This window comes from Mangifera indica, unplaced genomic scaffold (genome assembly GCF_011075055.1).
Source record: "Mangifera indica cultivar Alphonso unplaced genomic scaffold, CATAS_Mindica_2.1 Un_0049, whole genome shotgun sequence".
Classification (NCBI taxonomy): domain Eukaryota; kingdom Viridiplantae; phylum Streptophyta; class Magnoliopsida; order Sapindales; family Anacardiaceae; genus Mangifera; species Mangifera indica.
The window spans coordinates 145,286-163,677 of record NW_025401141.1 but is presented as its reverse complement, the minus strand read 5'-3'; the positions used below and the strand labels follow the sequence as shown (position 1 = coordinate 163,677).

The 18,392-nt window shown below is 34.9% G+C and overlaps 4 protein-coding genes across 6 annotated transcripts; 3 read left to right on the top strand and 1 right to left on the bottom strand.

Annotated features, from left to right (window-relative positions):
* Positions 1-747: 747 nt before the first annotated feature.
* Positions 748-3,780, top strand: LOC123206778 (UDP-glucuronic acid decarboxylase 2-like). The gene is made up of 7 exons (XM_044624016.1): positions 748-1,508; positions 2,068-2,215; positions 2,308-2,387; positions 2,456-2,539; positions 2,630-2,704; positions 2,984-3,076; positions 3,380-3,780. The coding sequence occupies exons 1-7, from the start codon at positions 906-908 to the stop codon at positions 3,590-3,592; spliced, it is 1,296 nt and encodes a 431-aa protein (XP_044479951.1). The 5' UTR covers positions 748-905; the 3' UTR covers positions 3,593-3,780.
* A 2,225-nt stretch (positions 3,781-6,005) lies between these two features.
* On the top strand, positions 6,006-10,570 carry LOC123206777 (eukaryotic translation initiation factor 2 subunit gamma-like). Of its 2 annotated transcripts, none has more exons than XM_044624014.1 (9): positions 6,006-6,210; positions 6,537-6,690; positions 6,861-6,922; positions 7,720-7,832; positions 7,939-8,041; positions 8,457-8,684; positions 8,822-9,040; positions 9,493-9,753; positions 10,015-10,570. In XM_044624014.1, exons 2-9 carry the CDS (start codon positions 6,585-6,587, stop codon positions 10,321-10,323), a joined length of 1,401 nt encoding a protein of 466 aa, XP_044479949.1. In that variant the 5' UTR covers positions 6,006-6,210; positions 6,537-6,584; the 3' UTR covers positions 10,324-10,570. The 2 variants fall into 2 exon arrangements, with proteins under 2 accessions (XP_044479949.1, XP_044479948.1); XM_044624013.1 differs by having other exon boundaries at positions 6,007-6,210; positions 6,548-6,690.
* A 429-nt stretch (positions 10,571-10,999) lies between these two features.
* On the top strand, positions 11,000-11,867 carry LOC123206781 (60S ribosomal protein L22-2-like). Of its 2 annotated transcripts, none has more exons than XM_044624020.1 (3): positions 11,000-11,139; positions 11,238-11,488; positions 11,584-11,867. In XM_044624020.1, exons 2-3 carry the CDS (start codon positions 11,253-11,255, stop codon positions 11,726-11,728), a joined length of 381 nt encoding a protein of 126 aa, XP_044479955.1. In that variant the 5' UTR covers positions 11,000-11,139; positions 11,238-11,252; the 3' UTR covers positions 11,729-11,867. The 2 variants fall into 2 exon arrangements, with proteins under 2 accessions (XP_044479955.1, XP_044479954.1); XM_044624019.1 differs by having other exon boundaries at positions 11,066-11,139; positions 11,226-11,488.
* Positions 11,868-15,100: 3,233 nt separating this feature from the next.
* LOC123206779 lies at positions 15,101-17,116 on the bottom strand. Its single transcript, XM_044624017.1, has 2 exons — positions 16,909-17,116; positions 15,101-16,778 (listed from the first exon to the last, which is right to left on the bottom strand). The coding sequence occupies exon 2, from the start codon at positions 16,640-16,642 to the stop codon at positions 15,431-15,433; it is 1,212 nt and encodes a 403-aa protein (XP_044479952.1). The 5' UTR covers positions 16,643-16,778; positions 16,909-17,116; the 3' UTR covers positions 15,101-15,430.
* Between the last annotated feature and the right edge of the window lie 1,276 nt (positions 17,117-18,392).

Sequence of the window (18,392 nt, the reverse complement as noted above, 5' to 3'; positions counted from 1 at the left end):
ATAAATTCTTTAAATATTTAAATTACTTAATAACCCACTTATTTTTCTTTCTTTTCACTCTTATCTTCTTTTTACTATCATTCATGTCTCAAACATAAATAAAAATAAGTGATAGTTGTAATTGTACTGGAAGAAGTACAAATAGAGGTTTTAATAATGTACATTGAATGTTTAGGGGTACACTTTAGTTTTTGAAAATGTTAGGGGCATTAAAAATTTTTAGGGGAATTTGAACATTTGAAAAAAGTTTTGGGTTATATTTGAAAATTTTAAAACATTAATGTACCCCTTGGTAGTTTCGACTGGGCATAACTCAATAAATTAGGGGTGTGTGAAAATCATATTACAATATATTAGTGTTATAATAGTATTTTCAAGATATAAGGACAAATATTATCATTTCTAAAGGAGTAGTACCACAGTTACTATTTTTTTAAAATTTTAGAGATTAGTTTATAAGTTTTTAAACCTTTTTTGAATGTTATATTGTCACGTTTACAATTTTTAGGTCTAATTGGTGTAAAAGAGTTATTTTTCTATTTTTTTCTCAAAATTAATTTAAAAAAAAAACTAATTTGCCTTTACATGAGTTTGATTTTGGGTGAAAATTGTTATTTATAAAACTTAGGGTGGCAATTGATTTAAGGCAAAACTTGGGTGGGAAACGGAATTTACTCTAAAGAGAAACTGCTTTTGTTATTACTTTTGGCAAGCCATTAGCTTGTAATTTGGCACCATAAATGCCATACCAAACGAGAATAACCAACCTCGGCCTTTTCACTGAGATTATGCTCCGAAATTTCATGCATGGATTCCACTCATACACAGACTTAAACTAAACTAAGCCTCTCTCTTTCCACATAACCTTCTTCTTCTTCTTCTTCAAATACTTCAGTATAGTTTTAATGGATTCTCATGATCATTTGATCCATGGAAGCCAAACAGACCAAACACAACATCCATTTCTCAAAAGATTTACCAACTCAGTTCGCTACATGCTTGGCTCTCAGCGACTCATTTTTCTCTTCGTTGGAATTTCCATCGCAGCTCTCTTTTTCAACAGATTTCCTGTGTCACCTTCACCACCGTTCCATCACCATCAGATAATCGACTCGGGTTTTCAATCCCACTCGACTCACTTGGCTCGCCGCCGGGTCCTCTACGAGACTCACCAGGAGGAAAAGTCGTCGTTTGGCCGCACAAATGCGGGTGGAAAAGTGCCTTTAGGCCTGAAAAGAAAAGCCTTGAGGATTCTAGTCACCGGTGGAGCTGGATTCGTGGGCAGCCACCTTGTGGACCGTCTGATGGAGAGAGGCGATAACGTGATAGTGGTTGATAATTTCTTCACGGGGAGAAAAGATAATCTGGTGCATCATTTCGGTAACCACCGGTTTGAGTTGATCAGACACGACGTCGTCGAGCCGATTCTTCTTGAAGTTGATCAGATCTACCACCTAGCCTGCCCCGCCTCGCCCGTTCATTACAAATTCAATCCCGTCAAGACTATTATATCCTTTTTCATGTCTGCATTATTTTCTTTCTCCATTGCGTTTGCTTTCAAAGAAATTTTTCAAAAAACAAAAAGAATTATCTGAAAAAGAATTTTTCGCTCCCTTTGGGGTATTTTTGATTGATGATTTCAATTAAATAGTGATTATTGATGTTATGATCAGGGACTAATCTGTGCACACCCGAGACCCCCAATTCAAATAGTTTTTTTGAAGGGAATTCGAGTTAAGTTTGAAGATATGTAGGTTGGAATTTTGCTCAAATCTAAAATATCTAATTTGAGCGTTGGAAAATCTCTTGAAAATGTGGAAAAGAAGAATTAAGGTCGATGGAGATGAATACATCGGCAACTTGTTAGATTTGAGTTAAATTAAGAATCCCAATTCAAATTCGATTAGTTGGAATTGTATTTGAGCCAATTGACTCGAATCCAACCTCACATTGTATACAATACAAATACAAATATTTATGGTAGATAGGTGAATCTCATCTACACATGTATCGAGAATGTTAAAAGTTTTTCTTTTCTTAACTGTGTTTTTGATGTGGCGTTTGCACAAGACGAATGTGGTTGGGACACTGAACATGTTAGGTCTGGCGAAGAGAGTAGGTGCACGGTTCCTGTTAACCAGCACAAGTGAGGTGTACGGCGATCCTCTGCAGCACCCACAAGCCGAAACCTACTGGGGCAACGTCAACCCCATCGGTCAGTATCATTTTCATTCCTGCAAATTTATGTATGTGAATGCCATTGGGACCTGAAAGTGAAAGTCATTTTGTATTCTCATTCGTCGGCAGGTGTGAGGAGCTGCTATGACGAGGGAAAGCGCACAGCCGAGACCTTGTCCATGGACTATCACAGAGGACTTGGAATTGAGGTAAATTATTCTAGATTTACTGTAAATGAAGACAAACTTGCATTATAAATTCATAATTTGTTTTACAGGTGAGGATTGCTAGGATTTTTAACACTTATGGACCACGTATGTGTATTGATGATGGTCGTGTGGTTAGCAATTTCGTTGCCCAGGTGAGTTTTCTCACCTCTTGTTACTGATTAGCTAACATTAATGGCTTTTGGCCCGCCATGAAGGAAAATATTGAATTGAAAACTGTACAGGCATTGAGGAAGCAGCCATTGACTGTGTATGGGGACGGCAAGCAAACCAGGAGCTTCCAATACGTTTCAGACTTGGTAATTAAAGCCTTTGTTAGCTTTTATATTTGTCTAGAATAATCTGAGATATGTAAGTTCTGTAGTCTGTTTCATGCATTGAAATGAATTCACATGTTGGTGCCATCATGCTTGGGCAAGATGGCGACTTCTTGTATATTTTCTCTTTGTGGGTCACCAACTTACTCCTACCATAATGCACCTAAAAAGTTGCCTATATATTGAAAACTGTACTAATATCCTTCCATAATTGAAGATGAACATAATAGCTGATAGATTTTTTGTGTGCAAAATCTACAGGTAGAGGGTCTACTTCGTCTTATGGAAGGTGAACATGTCGGTCCTTTCAATCTCGGTAACCCTGGTGAATTTACCATGCTTGAACTCGCACAGGTATTATTGAAATTTTATCGATGACAATGCGATTTAGGGGTGATCCGAATAAAATCAAATCCGAACAATGATTAACTTAAATTTAGTTTGAATCTAATACAATTAATTAAAAATTAGCATTAATGAGAAAAACCATCATTGAAAAATATAAAAATAATTAACAATTAAAAAAGGATTGTTGTCATTGATTACGAGATGAATTTGAGCTAATTGAGTTCGGATGCATCCCTTATCATTGATCATAAATTGGAATCTTATCTTTCTAGCATTATACATATTTATTGGACGCCCTTGTTTGCGCAGGTGGTCCAAGAAGTGATAGATCCAAATGCTAAAATAGAGTTTAGGCCTAACACAGAGGATGACCCACACAAGAGAAAGCCAGACATTACCAAAGCAAAAAAGTTTCTAGGGTGGGAGCCCACCGTCTCCCTCCGGAACGGCCTGCCTCTCATGGTTTCTGACTTCAAACACCGCATCTTTGGCAACCAAAAGGAAGGTGGCGCCACCGTTTAACTTAAGCCAATAATTTTTTTTGTTGTTGTTGTTGTGATTTGCAGAGGCCCAGAGGCCTAATTTGCAGTTTGATGTCTCGGAATTCTCCTTATCTTTAGAATTCCAGTTATTTCAGATAACAGATGTATCCATGTACTGGATATAATGCCATTTTCATCATTTTCTATGAAGGAATTTTTGTTATCTCAGCATCGTTTTCAAGTTTGATAGATAAAGACTAAAACTACAGGGATGAAAAAAAAAAAAAAGAGAAAAAATTCTCGGACAATTTAATGCAATCAACTATGAATAAGACTTATGTTTTTTAATTTTCTCACCAACTTATTCTTACAACCATGACTGTCGAAAAGAGATGTTACAGTGTCTTTTATTACAGCCATGGTTGGATCGACGACTGGAACCCTGACCTTGAAGTTGTTCAAACCATTTGTGACCTAATTGAAAAGGAAAACAAGAGAAGCAAAGAAAGCATGCAATCTACAATACTAAAACATTAAAGAGAAGGATGAGATGATTTAATTCAATGAACATTCATTGGCCTCTCTGTACAAGCCAAATTATAATAGAAAAATGAGCAAATATTTTATATATATATAATTTTAAATATTTAATAATATATTATTTTATTTTTAATTTAAAATTTTTTAATTTTTTAATAATATATTATATAAATATTTAATTAAATATTTAAAATTAGGTATAAATAGTCACATGGAATACCAACAACAAAACACAAGTCAACTAGAAACATGCTGGCAAATGCTGATCTGGTCAAACAAACAAACAAAACTACAGAACTTGTCAGACAAAACAAAACTACAGAACTTGTCAAACAAGCAATAATAGTGTACCAAGTGCAGCTTACAAATTATAATCTAATAAATAAATTACATTTACAATAAATTACATTTCCCCACTCTGGGTTTGATTTTCCACCTTAGAGTCAAGCTATGTTAATGAAAAAAAATTTATGATATAGTGCCACAAAGTAAAATTATTAGTTTATCCTAACTATTTTATTTTTCAAATTTATTAAATAATTACAGATCAACAAAAACTTTTAAATATTCAAATTGTATAAATAATTTTTTGTTCTCTTTTTTCTCGTCTTTATCTTTACTTTTTCAGTTATCAGGTTATTATTGATATCAATAATTTCATCCTCTCTTTCCATAATAATGAGATTGACAGTGACAACTGATGATATTTTTTTTTGGATAATTCACTTGATGATTTGATTGAGTGAAACTTGTTATCAATAATAGTCTTTCACTCAATCAAACTATCGATGACTTGACTAATCAAATCATTGATGATTTGATTGATTAAATCATCAATAACTTTATCAAAAGAAGTTTGTTATGACTCCATTTATGATCAAACAGAGGGTGGTGGAGGTTGAATCTCATGACAATGGTGAGATCTGATTATAGTGAAAAAGTGGTCGATGATTAGGGTTTTTAATGGATAATATGAAATGAAATACAAGTTTTAATCATACAATAGAGGTCAAATTATTACGTTTTAAATGTTTAGGTGTAATTTGTATAAAATATATTTTTTATTTTTCATATATTTGGATGATAATATTTTCATTATACACTTAAGAAGTTTTTTTTTTTTTTCAAATGAAGTTTTTTTTTTTGCATAAAATTGTGTTATTTGTATATTTAAGCAGGGTGAAAAGTGTTTTAAGGGTAAATCTTGGGTGGTTAAATGTAATTTCACATTTATTGGAGAGTAAATCTTGCAAACCCAATGTTACCCAATAGCATGCTTTTTGGTTACCTATGAGTGACATTATTTAGTAACATTGTTCGCCCTCCTAACGATTCCCTTCTCGGTAATATTATTACTTTAATTAATAATTTTCTAATGATATTATTATATATAAATTTAAATAAGTTTAAATTCAAAATATGTATTTAATTTAAATCAAATTCATAATTAATTATAAAGTGTGAACGAGAAAATAATTTGTTACAAAATTATAATTTTTAAGTGCATTGCTTTATCAGGTTAGAATTATGAATAAAAGGAGGATTTGGGCTAACAAACATAATTCGAATTTATTGTTCAATTTGAAGTAGTCAAATTTGAATTAAAACTTTAATTCGATAACTCCTATCAAATTCATCTTATTTATCTTTTCGATGATATTATTTATATTTTTATGATAATGTTTACTTTATTAACAGTAACTCAAACACACTCAAACTCTAATTACGTATTATTAATTTAAGTTAAATTTGAATTAGATTTAATTGATAAGATAAATATAATTTAGGGCAATTAATATTCCCTTGAAATTTAAAATGTTAAAAAATCTTTAAGATTCTCATTTTAGGCCCAGCCCAGATTCCTAAAAGTGGAAAACGCACTTGGCCCCCGTTAAAATCACTAAAAAAACATCCCTAGCTTCCCAACTTCCAAGATAAGCTCCCCTACAATAATCCCTGCCTGTAGACCTAGCTTCTCTCTCAACTCAACACCTCCCAGCGCTGCACTAAGCCTCAGACTCACGATACTCTCTCGTCGGCTTGCTTCACACTCAGTCAGTTACCTCCATTTCATCTCCTTCTGATCTTAATCTCGCGGACAAAGATTCAATTTTGCAGGTGATAACTTTTATTGACTGTGAGTTTGTTAAATTTTTTTTTCCTTGTTTTAGTTTTAATGGCTGTGATTTTGTTTAAATATCTTTCTTTATAACTGCATAAAAAATAGTTAGGGTTTGAGTATTGCTTGTTTTAAGTTATTGTGATGCTATATTTTTGTATTGAATTTAGGGTTTCTGTGAATATTTGGGATTTTTTATTCCTATTAGTATATATTGAATTATGTTAACATCATGTTTAGTCGTACCTGAGTGAAAATTTATAGTGCTACTTATATGATTGATGCAGTTTTAAGCCTAAATCTTGTGAATGTTTAACATTTCTAGTTGCCATATAGGTTATTTAAAAGAGGAACTTTTCAAGGAACAGCTAAGATGTCGAAGAAAGGTTTAATGGAGCAAGACTTGAGTAAATTGGATGTGACAAAGTTGCATCCACTTTCTCCTGAAGTCATCTCTAGGCAGGCGACTATAAATATAGGTAATATTCTTTCTTCCCCATATGAGATGGATAGGATGTCTTTTTACGTTTAACACTCACCAAAATAGTTGTGTGGTAGATCTTTTTACATTGTTTCTTAATTGTTAGTCCCTTTTATATTTTATTTAAGGGTTTAGATTGATTACTTATGGTTTGATTCATGTTTCCAGGCACCATTGGTCATGTGGCACATGGAAAATCAACTGTTGTGAAGGCGATATCTGGTGTTCAGGTGATTAATTGCTATAATTTTGCTGCTAAGCTTAGAACTCTCTTGTGAAGCATGCTCTGTGTTTGATTTTTTCTCCCATACAATGATAATTGATTTCAGTAAATAATTCTGTAGTGTTCTTCCTCTATTTGAATGCACTATAAGCTTTCGATGCTTGTTTTGCTTGTTTAGTTTTATCAGATGTCAAATAAAAAAATAATAGTTCAACTTGGGAAGAAAGAAGAGAACATGGATCTATAAGTGTCTTTGGGCTATATCAAAAATACCAGTTGGTGATTAGATGGCTGCTGACTTGGACGTCTTGAGTGACTGCCTCTTGCTGTGGAGAAGGGAATGCCTCTCTTAAGTTAGGCATTTGAGAGTAGTGACTATCCTTTGTTTTGTTCTGCAGAAAGTTTCTCAAAGATAGAATGTACGAAATTTTGACACTAGGGAAGGCTAATGATTGTGAAGATCAATTCACTAGATAGAAAGACAACCTCTATACTTTTTAATTGACAGCAAACGAACATTATGTGGGAGTTGGAGCCCGAAATTGCAATGTTTCCCGACAAAGATCGAAGTTTAAAAAATTTCCCAAAGTTTTTTTAATTGCCAATTTTTTCTTAGTTGAATGCTTCCATGGAATTTATCTAAACTATCTGCATAAATTTTATTATGAATTGTTGAAGACTTCATTCGAGTGTGGGTTGGGATTAGGCAGTTAATTAAGAAGATAATGCATTTAATATTTGATTTTTTGGGAGTTATTTGCATTAGCAATCTAATATGATCTCTTTCTTTGCCTTTATTTTCAGACTGTTCGGTTTAAAAATGAGTTGGAGCGTAATATTACAATCAAGCTTGGGTATGCAAATGCAAAAATTTACAAATGTGAAGATGATCGATGCCCTCGACCTATGTGCTACAAGTGGGTGCCCTATCCTGCTGTAAATTTGTTAAGAAATGAAGATCTAACTCTGCTTTCAAATTTCTCTGTAGCACTGCAAGCTAATAGTCAATTTTCATTTTTGTAGGGCATATGGGAGTGGCAAGGAGGATAGTCCTATGTGTGATGTGCCTGGTTATGAAAACTACAGGATGAAATTGCTGAGGCATGTCTCTTTTGTTGATTGCCCAGTAAGTAGTAAACGATTTTTTTATGTGTATTATAGATGATTCTGGCTAGGATCTGGATGATGTATAAAATATGGTAATTTCATTGTGTTTCTGCTTGGTGTGTATTTGTGTAAGAATGTGTATCACTGTTTTGTCTTGATCAATCCTGTCTTTGGGTCTGCTTATTTTGGAATATTTGTATAATTTTCTTCATTGGATAGGACCTCCTCTCTATTCTTTTGTGAAGTTCTTAAACACTTGGCCCTTCTAATCAAATAAATTGTTTCATTGGTACAAACTAATCTACCTTAGGAAATAAAAGAAAAAAGTTTGAGTGCAGTATCTGTTAGTTGCAGGGCAATTGTTTTCTAGAATTTATAAAATGCTGATTTTTTTTCACTGATAACCAATTATTTGCACTTCTTCCTTTGACTAGGGTCATGATATTCTCATGGCTACAATGCTTAATGGAGCAGCAATTATGGATGGGGCGTTACTTCTCATAGCTGCCAATGAAAGTTGTCCCCAACCACAAACTTCTGAGCATCTTGCTGCCGTTGAAATCATGCGCCTTCAACATATCATAATTCTTCAAAATAAAGTTGATCTCATTCAGGAAAATGTAGCCATTAACCAACATGAGGCCATTCAAAAATTTATCCAGGTTAAATATTCTTAGACTATTCTTGTAGAACAAATATCTCTTGTTTTTATTGACTTGTTTGTGGAATTTATAATTTTTTGTTGGTGGAATGTTTCCCCACCTTCAAGAAACTGACATGCTTAACATAATTTTGCCAGGGAACTGTTGCAGATGGTGCTCCAGTTGTGCCGATTTCTGCACAGCTGAAATACAATATTGATGTTGTTTGTGAATACATTGTTAAAAAGATTCCCATTCCAGAGAGGAACTTCACCTCACCACCTAATATGATTGTTATCCGTTCATTTGATGTCAATAAGCCTGGGTTTGAGGTTGATGAGATAAAAGGTGGTGTAGCTGGTGGAAGTATCCTTAGGGTATGTTTCTTTTCTATGACTTCACTTTGAGAACCTATTTATTGTGTTATGAACATGCTTAATTATGAGCTCCAGTATTTGTGAGGGATAATAAAGGCAGAAAATTTTATTACATATTTTTTCTGAAGTCCCTTGTTGGGTTCTGATTTGGAGAAATGAAATTTATTCAATGGGCTTCCAGATTATAATCTTTAAGGACCAAACAGATGTACCAAATAAACTAATACATTTTTAAATTTATTTAGTATGGGTAATAAGTATATTAGTGATAAAATTTCTGTCATAATTTAAATGTGAATTATCATGTTGTTGTCAGTATTCTGCATTTGATTTCATGTTCGTCCAAACCGGGAATCTGAATTTGTCAACTTTGAGCTGTTTTGCATTTTAGATATTAGTTGACTTAAGTTTTGTCCCAATTCAATAGTTTAATTGGTCATTCAATTTTGCAGGGTGTTTTGAAAGTAAACCAATTTATTGAGGTTCGACCTGGTATTGTTGTTAAAGATGAGAATGGGAATATAAAGTGCACACCAATATATTCTAGAATAGTTTCATTATATGCTGAGCAAAACGAACTACAGTTTGCTGTACCTGGAGGTCTCATTGGTGTCGGCACAACCATGGATCCTACTTTGACACGTGCGGATAGGTTGGTCGGTCAGGTTCTTGGGGAAGTTGGATCACTCCCTGAAGTTTTTGTTGAGCTTGAGGTAAGAAACTGAGCCTGCAAGAATCTTCTTTGGATCTTTGAATTTTGATGATGCCCGGTATCTATGTTAGCTAACTTTTCAAGTGCAACTTTTCAAGTCCCCAACATGTGTGAACATTCAAATGCAGGTTTTTTCTTTTTATGATTTCAGGACAGGAGGTGTTTCAAATTGTCTGCTATCTTGCTGTAGAAAACAATTAGAATATGTGGTCATTGAATAGATTATGACACCCTGAAATTCAAATGGTGTTTGATGTTGCAGGTGAACTTCTTCCTACTGCGTCGGCTTCTTGGTGTCAGGACAAAGGGCTCAGAAAGACAGGGAAAAGTCTCAAAGCTTGCCAAGGCCGAGATACTTATGTTGAATATAGGGTCAATGTCAACTGGTGCTAGGGTTATTGCCGTAAAGAATGATTTAGCAAAACTGCAACTCACATCTCCGGTGTGTACCAGCAAGGGTGAGAAGATTGCTCTCAGTCGGAGAGTTGAGAAGCACTGGCGTCTTATTGGGTGGGGTCAGATTCAAGCTGGAACCACGCTAGATGTTCCTGCCTGTCCCCCACTAGCGTGAAGGAGATAAGGAATGATTGCAGGAAGAGAAAACTAGTACAACGATGCGAGTAATAGTTTTGATACACGTGGGAAGGAAGACAGTTGCTTGGGACAATTTTTGTTAGATGGAGAAGAAAACATTATTTGAATTGCAATTGTTTGTTATACTCCTCTTGGTAATGCCAAATACTGATGATTTGTTACCATTTGATTATGGACATAAACTTTGATATATAATTGTGGCTGCCAAGCCATATTTGTTGGAAGCTCCTTCCATGCATGTTTCGGGTAGCGTAGTTTCGAATTTCTTTCAGAAATCTAGTGATTTTTAAAGGTAATATAACGCATATAAGCACCGACAAACCATTAGAAACACGATGAATAATGTTGCATATGTAAAATCCAAAAGCAACACTCTTAGTTCTATGTATATTGATTTTTGTTGATGTTTAGTTACAATAATATGGGATGACTTCACAGAACAAAATCCAAGATGAGTTTTAAACTACAATTGGATTTGACTTGTGCCGAATTATAATTGAGTTGGGTAAAAGTTTAAATCTAGATAGATGGATTTGTTTTAGCTTGCTCAAGTTTACTATGAATCTGTTGAAGAAAGTGTTAAAAGGCATGTAGATTGAATTGAGTTTGAGTTCAGTTTGTTCAAGTGAAATACCGAACCAAGTTTGAAACATGTAACATGTTTGGACTCTCCTCATAATGTTGATCAACGGCCCAAATAGTTCGGCCCACTTGCATTCTGATAAATGCAGCCGCTTAGCTACATAAAAGCTCTAACCCTAGTTCTCATCCTCTCTTTTCTGCGGCGTTCAAGGTTAGCTCTCTTTTTAACTGTCCCTCTTCCTTCCTTTCTTTTTAGCTTTGATTATAAATCATTATTTTTTTCGTATTGATTTTCAGCGCTTGAATCAGTGAGTTTAGGTTAAGATGAGCAGAGGAAGCGGAGCGGCCACTGGGGCCAAAGGAAAGAAGAAAGGAGCAACATTCACCATCGACTGTGCTAAGCCAGTGGAGGATAAGATCATGGACATCGCCTCACTAGAAAAATTCCTCCAAGAGCGTATCAAAGTTGGCGGCAAAGCCGGTGCTCTTGGTGACTCCGTTACCGTCACACGTGAGAAGACTAAGATCACTGTCACCTCAGACTCCAACTTCTCGAAAAGGTACACTAGTCCTTTTTAGCAAAAAAGTATTAGTTTCGATTGTTTATTTTTGGCTGTTTGATTGAAACTAGCCATCTGTTATGGCCGTTCTGTAGGTACCTTAAGTACTTGACAAAGAAGTATCTGAAGAAGCACAACGTGCGAGACTGGCTTAGGGTAATTGCTTCCAACAAGGACCGTAATGTTTATGAACTCAGATACTTCAACATTGCTGAAAATGAGGGTGAGGAGGAAAATTAAGTTGCTGGGTCTAGTGTTTTGTGTGTGTTTTTTTATTTATTTTTGTAATAGTAGAATTCTTGTGATGAGACACTGGCGACTTTAGGATTGAATTTCTGCTTTTTGGAAGTTGAATATATGACATTTTTGCATTGCTAAATCACACTAAAGTTCAGTCTTTTGTTATGGAAGTTTGCTGCTGATGGATTTTCTAAATTGTGACAATGATTTTGTATATAGTTTTATCATCCTCTGCTGTAATTGGTGAAACTGGGCCAGTGAATCTTACTGCACAACTCTTGCCTAGCTAGGGTTTTGATGTTGTGGGCTTTTTAATAGTTGCTTTGTTGAATAGGCACTCTTGTAAGATAAATTTTTTTGTTGCAACATTATTTGGAATTTGGACTCTTGGGTATTCTAGAGGTACGAATTTGGATTCGCAGTGTGAGGAACTTGTCCAGATATGATTTTCTAGGGTTGAGTTGGAGTAAAAATGAATTGTGCTGGAATGAAAAAGAAAAAATCTGTATGTTTAAAACTGAGTACACATAGTTTTATTGATTTCACTTCAGCCTAAGTCTCTTCAATAATTCCTGCACTGTTTTTAAGTATAGCTTCATTATACATCTTTCATTCATTATTTGCAATTTTTGTAGACTCAATTTCATGCACAAAAACCATATAAACCAATGTCTCACGAAAAATGGTGATTGATAAAGGGCATTATAGTCAGTGTTTCCGCTGTGATCTTGGTACCTATGGCGGTGGCTGTTATGATTGGTGTTTGTAGCAGAGGTGCCACTCTTCCATCTAGTCAGGCTATCAAAGTCATTTGTCAGCCTATTGATTATAAGAAAACTTGTGGAAAGAGCCTCAGTGCTCAGGGTGCAAGCATAACTGACCCTAATGACTTGATTAAGGTTGAGTTTAAACCCGCTATTGATGAGCTGACTGGCAGTAATTAAGGTATGTAGCAGATAAAATGAATTTGAGCGGCTCCAGCTTGGAAACTCAAGCTACGGATGTGTCAACTTAAGTTTTAGAGGAGCTAACTCAATTCAAGAGTTGTTGGTAAATTTATAGCGACTTTCCTTCTTTCAGCTCTGGTATCCCCTTTACTCAACTGCTTTAAGGTGAACTTCTGGTCAGGTCGAGTTAGAATTTTTAGACTGAATCCGCCTATGTTTGGGCTTACTTCTCGAACCAAGGTAAGACTGGCCCGATATATCTTGGGGTATGGACGTTCATTTTAGGGCCTCTGTTATCTATCAATGCATATTATATTATATATTACATAGTATATATTATATTATAAAATACATTTACTATATTATATAATTTTTTTATACATGGTAAACGTATCTATCAATTTTTGTCTGTGCATTTTCTTTCGTATATGCATGGCCACATAACACCAACAGAACTACATCATCACCATTGGCCGTGTCTCCCAGGACAACTTTCATCAAGTCATTTTGTGTCGTAAATTTCTGGAAAACTCATCACATTTTAAAAGAATACAAAAATTGGACATTGCCAGCAAGAAAAGGATGTGGAAAAATAAATTTTCAATTGTTGGATGTGAGAAATATAAGTCATGTCAGGTTGGTTGGATAGTGCTTTAAGACACTGATGTTAGCCTTAGCCACAAAAAAAAAAAAAGAAGCAATTTGTGATGTTTAAATGGTGCGAGTCGCATCAAATAAGCTACACAAATGAGGGCCATAACGAAGATTAAGCATTGAAACATGATGGGCCATTACAATTGTCTCAAATCTACTATCCAAAATGATTCCCATGTTGAAATTTGTATTTGTCTTTGTATGTATGCTCGCTCAATGTTTGTAGGTTGTTTGATCCGATTAATCAGCCGGTAAGATGATACGGCATAATATAATTAAAATTTTAAATTAGGCTTTAATAATGTAACGTCAATATAACGATTATATTGGTCTAATTTAATAATTGAATTACGATTTGATATTATTTACTTAATTCAATCTTTAATCAATTTAATCCAAGAATTAAAATGGGCTTTAATTATGACTCAAATCAAATTTGATTTTAATTCCTGTTTTACCGACCAATTCCCTCTTTCAAAAATGAGCTAAATAACATCATTTTCATCATTTTCTTTCTTTGAGGAAACCCTGAGGATGCTCCAACTTATTGAAAGCACAAATCAAATTGCCCTTAATCATCATTTTAATAACGATTTTGTAAATAATCTCCCAATTATGGGGCTTGTGGGTCCTAATCTATGTCTATTGATATTGAATAATTGGTCACAATTCAAAGATTATAATAATGTTATTATAAATAGCCTATAAAAATTTAAACCCAGATGTCAAATTGATTTCTTTTTCCTTCCAAATAAAGCAAGTTTTGGACTCAATACGTGCATATAATTTTTCCTTAACAAGGTTGAATCAAACTGCCATTAAACTTTTCTGGTTTGTCCATTTCAAAGCCTAACCTAATTGATGATAATTAACCATACCCTAATATTGTTTACTTATTTTTGAAAAGATTAAATTTAATTAGGGGAACACAAAAGCCTTTTGGATTCCCAAAGGTCTAAAGGAGATTTGCCCCTCTCCAATCCTTAAGGAATACAAAGCCAGCAACTATCTTTTTGACATAGAAGGCTTTGTGTTGGATTAAAAAAATCAAAGCTTAGGCTTTAATATGGGGTTTGAGTTGAGTCGACTTGGCTCTATCATTTGGTTTGGATGAATTGAATTTAAATTATAGTTTTAACTAAATAATTTGACTCAAATTTAACTTATCTATTTTTTCTAATAACACTGCTTACTATTTACTTCACTGTTTATCATATTATTAATCTTTTAACAACATTACAGGTCAACTCAAATGAAATTGAATTTAGTATTACGTATTCAAACTGAGCTCTGTGTACGGTTCGCTCGCTCGAATCCCTCCATGGCAAGGCTTGTGTGCATTGAAAAGTGCAGGTATCAAATGGGTCCACAAATTAATTTCGGTGCCAATAACACTGTGCCCACACGAGTATAGGCAGCATTTTTCCCACGCCCCTTTCCATTTTGTGTACTTCTCCGGTCTCTGTCTTGCGTCCCAATCATGTTATTGTGTAGATCTTTTCTCTCTATCCTTCAAATATTTCAGAGTCCTGATAGAAACCATGAAGAAGATCCTGATGAATTTTGAAAACCCAGAAAGGCTTTACAAGAATATTCAAAGAATTTCATTGTTTAATGAATTGGGACCAACGCTGCCGAGAAAATTTCCCAGCATGTGAAGCAGTACTTCTGTAATTTTAAGAACTGGGTTCTCTCTTCTGCAACATGTCCAACACCAACAAACATGTGTGTGCATGTGCACAAGAGAAAAAAAAAAAAAAACAATTTCTGCTAAGGAAATATCAGAATTACACATTTCTATGACATAACATTCAAGATTCAACTTACAAATAAACACTACAAAGATTAAAGAATACAGACTGAACTCTGCATGATTCACTTTGGAATTCTGGTTCTTGTATTCCATCAGTGCAGGCTAGCTTGATTAGCTGATCTCAACCCACCATTAATGGTGGACAAAAGACCAGGCAAGCAAATATCTAAAAGGAAATCCAGTTTGTAAATAGAAGAAAAAAGCAATTACATAAGAGAAATATGGGAAAAAATTATTATGCCAATATGATGTATACCCCAAGATCCTAAAGTTGTCATCTTTATTCTTTTAGCCTCTCACAGCCAACAATGAAGGAATGGCTGCTAAATTTGGGGTAGCGTTTTTATTTGCATGCTTAGAAGAGGGTTTGGTGAAAGCTCTCATGGGACTAGCAAAAGCCCTTCCCCAGCTTTTACTTCTTCCATGAGTGAGTGGACCTGCAGCAGCGGCTGTTGGTTTCCCATTCACATGATCTTCTGCAGAAGATGAAAGCCAATATGATGATGAAGATGATGAAGAGGAAGATGATGTCATGATAAACCCACCGAAAATCCCACCACATTTAACTCTTTCTTTCATGTGAGATGAAGTTGTGTTGTTCACCTTGTGTTTGCCTTCTCTTTGAGACTCAACTCTTCTGAGAGTACAGTCTCCAAAACCTGTAGAGATTCTTTCAAAGAAATCGCCAGAAAAACTCCTGCTTCCACACCCTAAAGATCTGGATCTCGAGACTTTACGCTCAAAAGATGAAGCTGAGGCAGTTGCTTGACTGTTGGGACTATCATCTTCCTCATTGACAACAATATCACTTTTCCTTGAAAGTGAAGAGCCCAAGCCTCTCTCTTTTGACTTCACATGAGAGCCATTTGTGGTAGTTGATGTTAAAGTTGAGATCTTGTCCGCTTTCTTTGTGGCGTTTGACCTTAGAGAGGAATGGTAAAGAAATGACCAAAACCCACCTCGCTTTCTGGGGCTAAAAACTTCACCTTCATCAGCATCTAACAAATGGCCTCTTCGTGGAGTGGCAGTGGACTTGCTTCTCTTGAAAACAATATCTGCCGCACGATCTGATGATGCCACCATGATTTTCTTCTTCTTCTTTGCTAAAAGAAAAGGGATCCTGGCCCGCCTCGTATAATATTCTTGACAATGACGATCATTGGCATTATCATTTCGACTACTTTTAGAGGTGGGTCTGGGGCGAACAGAGAGAGAAAGTGCAAGAGAAGCTGAAGAAGAAGAAGTAGCAGTAACACAACCACCAGCACCAGCAGCAACACCACCACTAATGTCAAAACTGAAAGGAGAAGAAGAAGAAGAAGAAGAAGAGCCACGAACAGGTAAAGGAAAAGAGGAAGAAACCAACTTTCCAAGCTTTTCTTGAAGACAAAAAGCACAGATCCCACCTGGGTTGTTTCTGTAAGGATGATCACTGCACTGCATGCCATCTCCCGTGTCATCTTCAACAACACCAACACCAACTCTTCCTCCACCTTCCATTGTTATCTTCTTTTTTTAAAACAAAGTCTAAAGATTCTGTACAACAAATCTCTTCCCTTGTTGCCCTTTTCTCATACCTCGATTCGATGGAAGCCTTTCTTTGATAGCTTTGTTTTTCTTTGCTTACTTTGAGTGACTGAAGGACAGGCACAGACAGAGAGAGAGAGAAATCGGAAGAAGAAGAAGAAGAAGAAAACAAAACAAGGGAAACAGATGGTCAGAGACTGCAATTGAGCGAAAATAAAAATATGGCATTCAATTCAAACCTTATCAAGTAATGGGATTGGACTGGAGAAGGAGAGAGTCCCAGACGCACATGGAAGACTGACTTTTACTCTCCATAACACGACAAACAAAACCCTAAATTTTTCAGAACCATCATTGCATTTTACTCTTCATTTATTATTATCTCATCTCTTAACCAATTTCCATGTTAGAATGAGAAGAAGAAAAGCTAGCTTCTGCACTAGATTCCTTCTTTCTGTTGCTTTGCTGGTCCTGCTATATGCCGTTTCACCACTATTATTATAATCTACCTCCTTATTTTAAACGACACGTGTCAGTGTCTCCTTTGCTTTCTATATCTTTACAGACTTTCACCGTTTTATTTACATCACTGTACTGTATTGTACTGTACTGTGTTCAAGGTAGGGTTAATTTAAGGAAATTATAACTCCCAAAGCATTGAGATGGTTTGGTGGAACTTTGGATGTCAAAATTTTAGCTAGGCTGAAGCTACGGAGTTAGCTTTAATTATTATTAAAAATATATTATAATATTATGTTGAAATGGTCCGGTGATTAAAAAAAAAAAGGGGGGATAAATTGAGCTCATTATTGTCTGCTGTGTCTTACTGGAACAGAGCTGTGGAGTGGAGCCACAACAGCCGCACCTGGATTGCTTGTAACGCCCACTCAGGACCCTTCTCATGTTTTGTTGACTCGATGTCCCCCCTCTGTGACCAACCCATTGCATCATAAAGGGACAATAACAATATCATCCCTACAATTTGGACCAGGGTTTTCAGTCTTATAGGTATAAAAAAATTGACTGAGTTGAGTAGTGTTTGATTTGAATTCATCAAACGTACACATTTTTCGTTTGAGTTTGAATTTTAGATGGGAGTAATTGGTTCAAGCTCATCTAAAAGTTTACTATATATTTAGTAACTACTTAGATATTCAAAGTAAGTAGATATGATTTCAAGGGTGAAGATGTATGATTTAATACTTTCAAGAGTTGGTTGCTATATTATTCAACTTTAATCATGAATTCGTAAATTCATCGAATTAATAAATAATAATATCGAGCTTAGTTTAAGAGTTAAATTTGAACTAATTAAATTTGAGTTTAACTTTATTATTGCTGAGTTGAGCTGTGAGAAACTTGTGGGTGACTTGATTTGTTTATATCCCTGCTATCATTAACAAATGTAAGGGATCAAAATGGCAGAAACAATTTGATAGGGACCAAATGGCACAAAGAGATAAACCATAAGCTAAAGTTTGAACCCAAACCTTGGGGACTAACGGCTGTTCTCCCCTCAGAAATAAAACTGTAAAATAATAATGGCTTTTATTATTAAAAAAAAAAAAATCACAATGCGGACAAATTCTTCTGGGTAAACAATTATCTTTGTGCTTTTGACTTTTGTATCGTCCAGCAGGGGATTTTATTTAATAATAAATAAAATAGTATTGTTATGATAATTATTTAATATAATATGAATTAAATTATTTTTTTATTTAGA

Bases quoted from the DNA above. Each gene is read 5' to 3' on its own strand.
- LOC123206778 (XM_044624016.1), top strand. From the start codon at position 906: ATGGATTCTCATGATCATTTGATCCATGGAAGCCAAACAGACCAAACA. The intron at 2,388-2,455 runs GTAAATTATTCT...TTTGTTTTACAG, and splicing joins ACAGAGGACTTGGAATTGAG to GTGAGGATTGCTAGGATTTT. The intron at 3,077-3,379 runs GTATTATTGAAA...TTGTTTGCGCAG, and splicing joins CCATGCTTGAACTCGCACAG to GTGGTCCAAGAAGTGATAGA.
- LOC123206777 (XM_044624014.1), top strand. From the start codon at position 6,585: ATGTCGAAGAAAGGTTTAATGGAGCAAGACTTGAGTAAATTGGATGTG. The intron at 8,042-8,456 runs GTAAGTAGTAAA...TCCTTTGACTAG, and splicing joins TCTCTTTTGTTGATTGCCCA to GGTCATGATATTCTCATGGC. The intron at 9,754-10,014 runs GTAAGAAACTGA...TTGATGTTGCAG, and splicing joins AAGTTTTTGTTGAGCTTGAG to GTGAACTTCTTCCTACTGCG.
- LOC123206781 (XM_044624020.1), top strand. From the start codon at position 11,253: ATGAGCAGAGGAAGCGGAGCGGCCACTGGGGCCAAAGGAAAGAAGAAA. The intron at 11,489-11,583 runs GTACACTAGTCC...GCCGTTCTGTAG, and splicing joins GACTCCAACTTCTCGAAAAG to GTACCTTAAGTACTTGACAA.
- LOC123206779 (XM_044624017.1), bottom strand. From the start codon at position 16,642: ATGGAAGGTGGAGGAAGAGTTGGTGTTGGTGTTGTTGAAGATGACACG.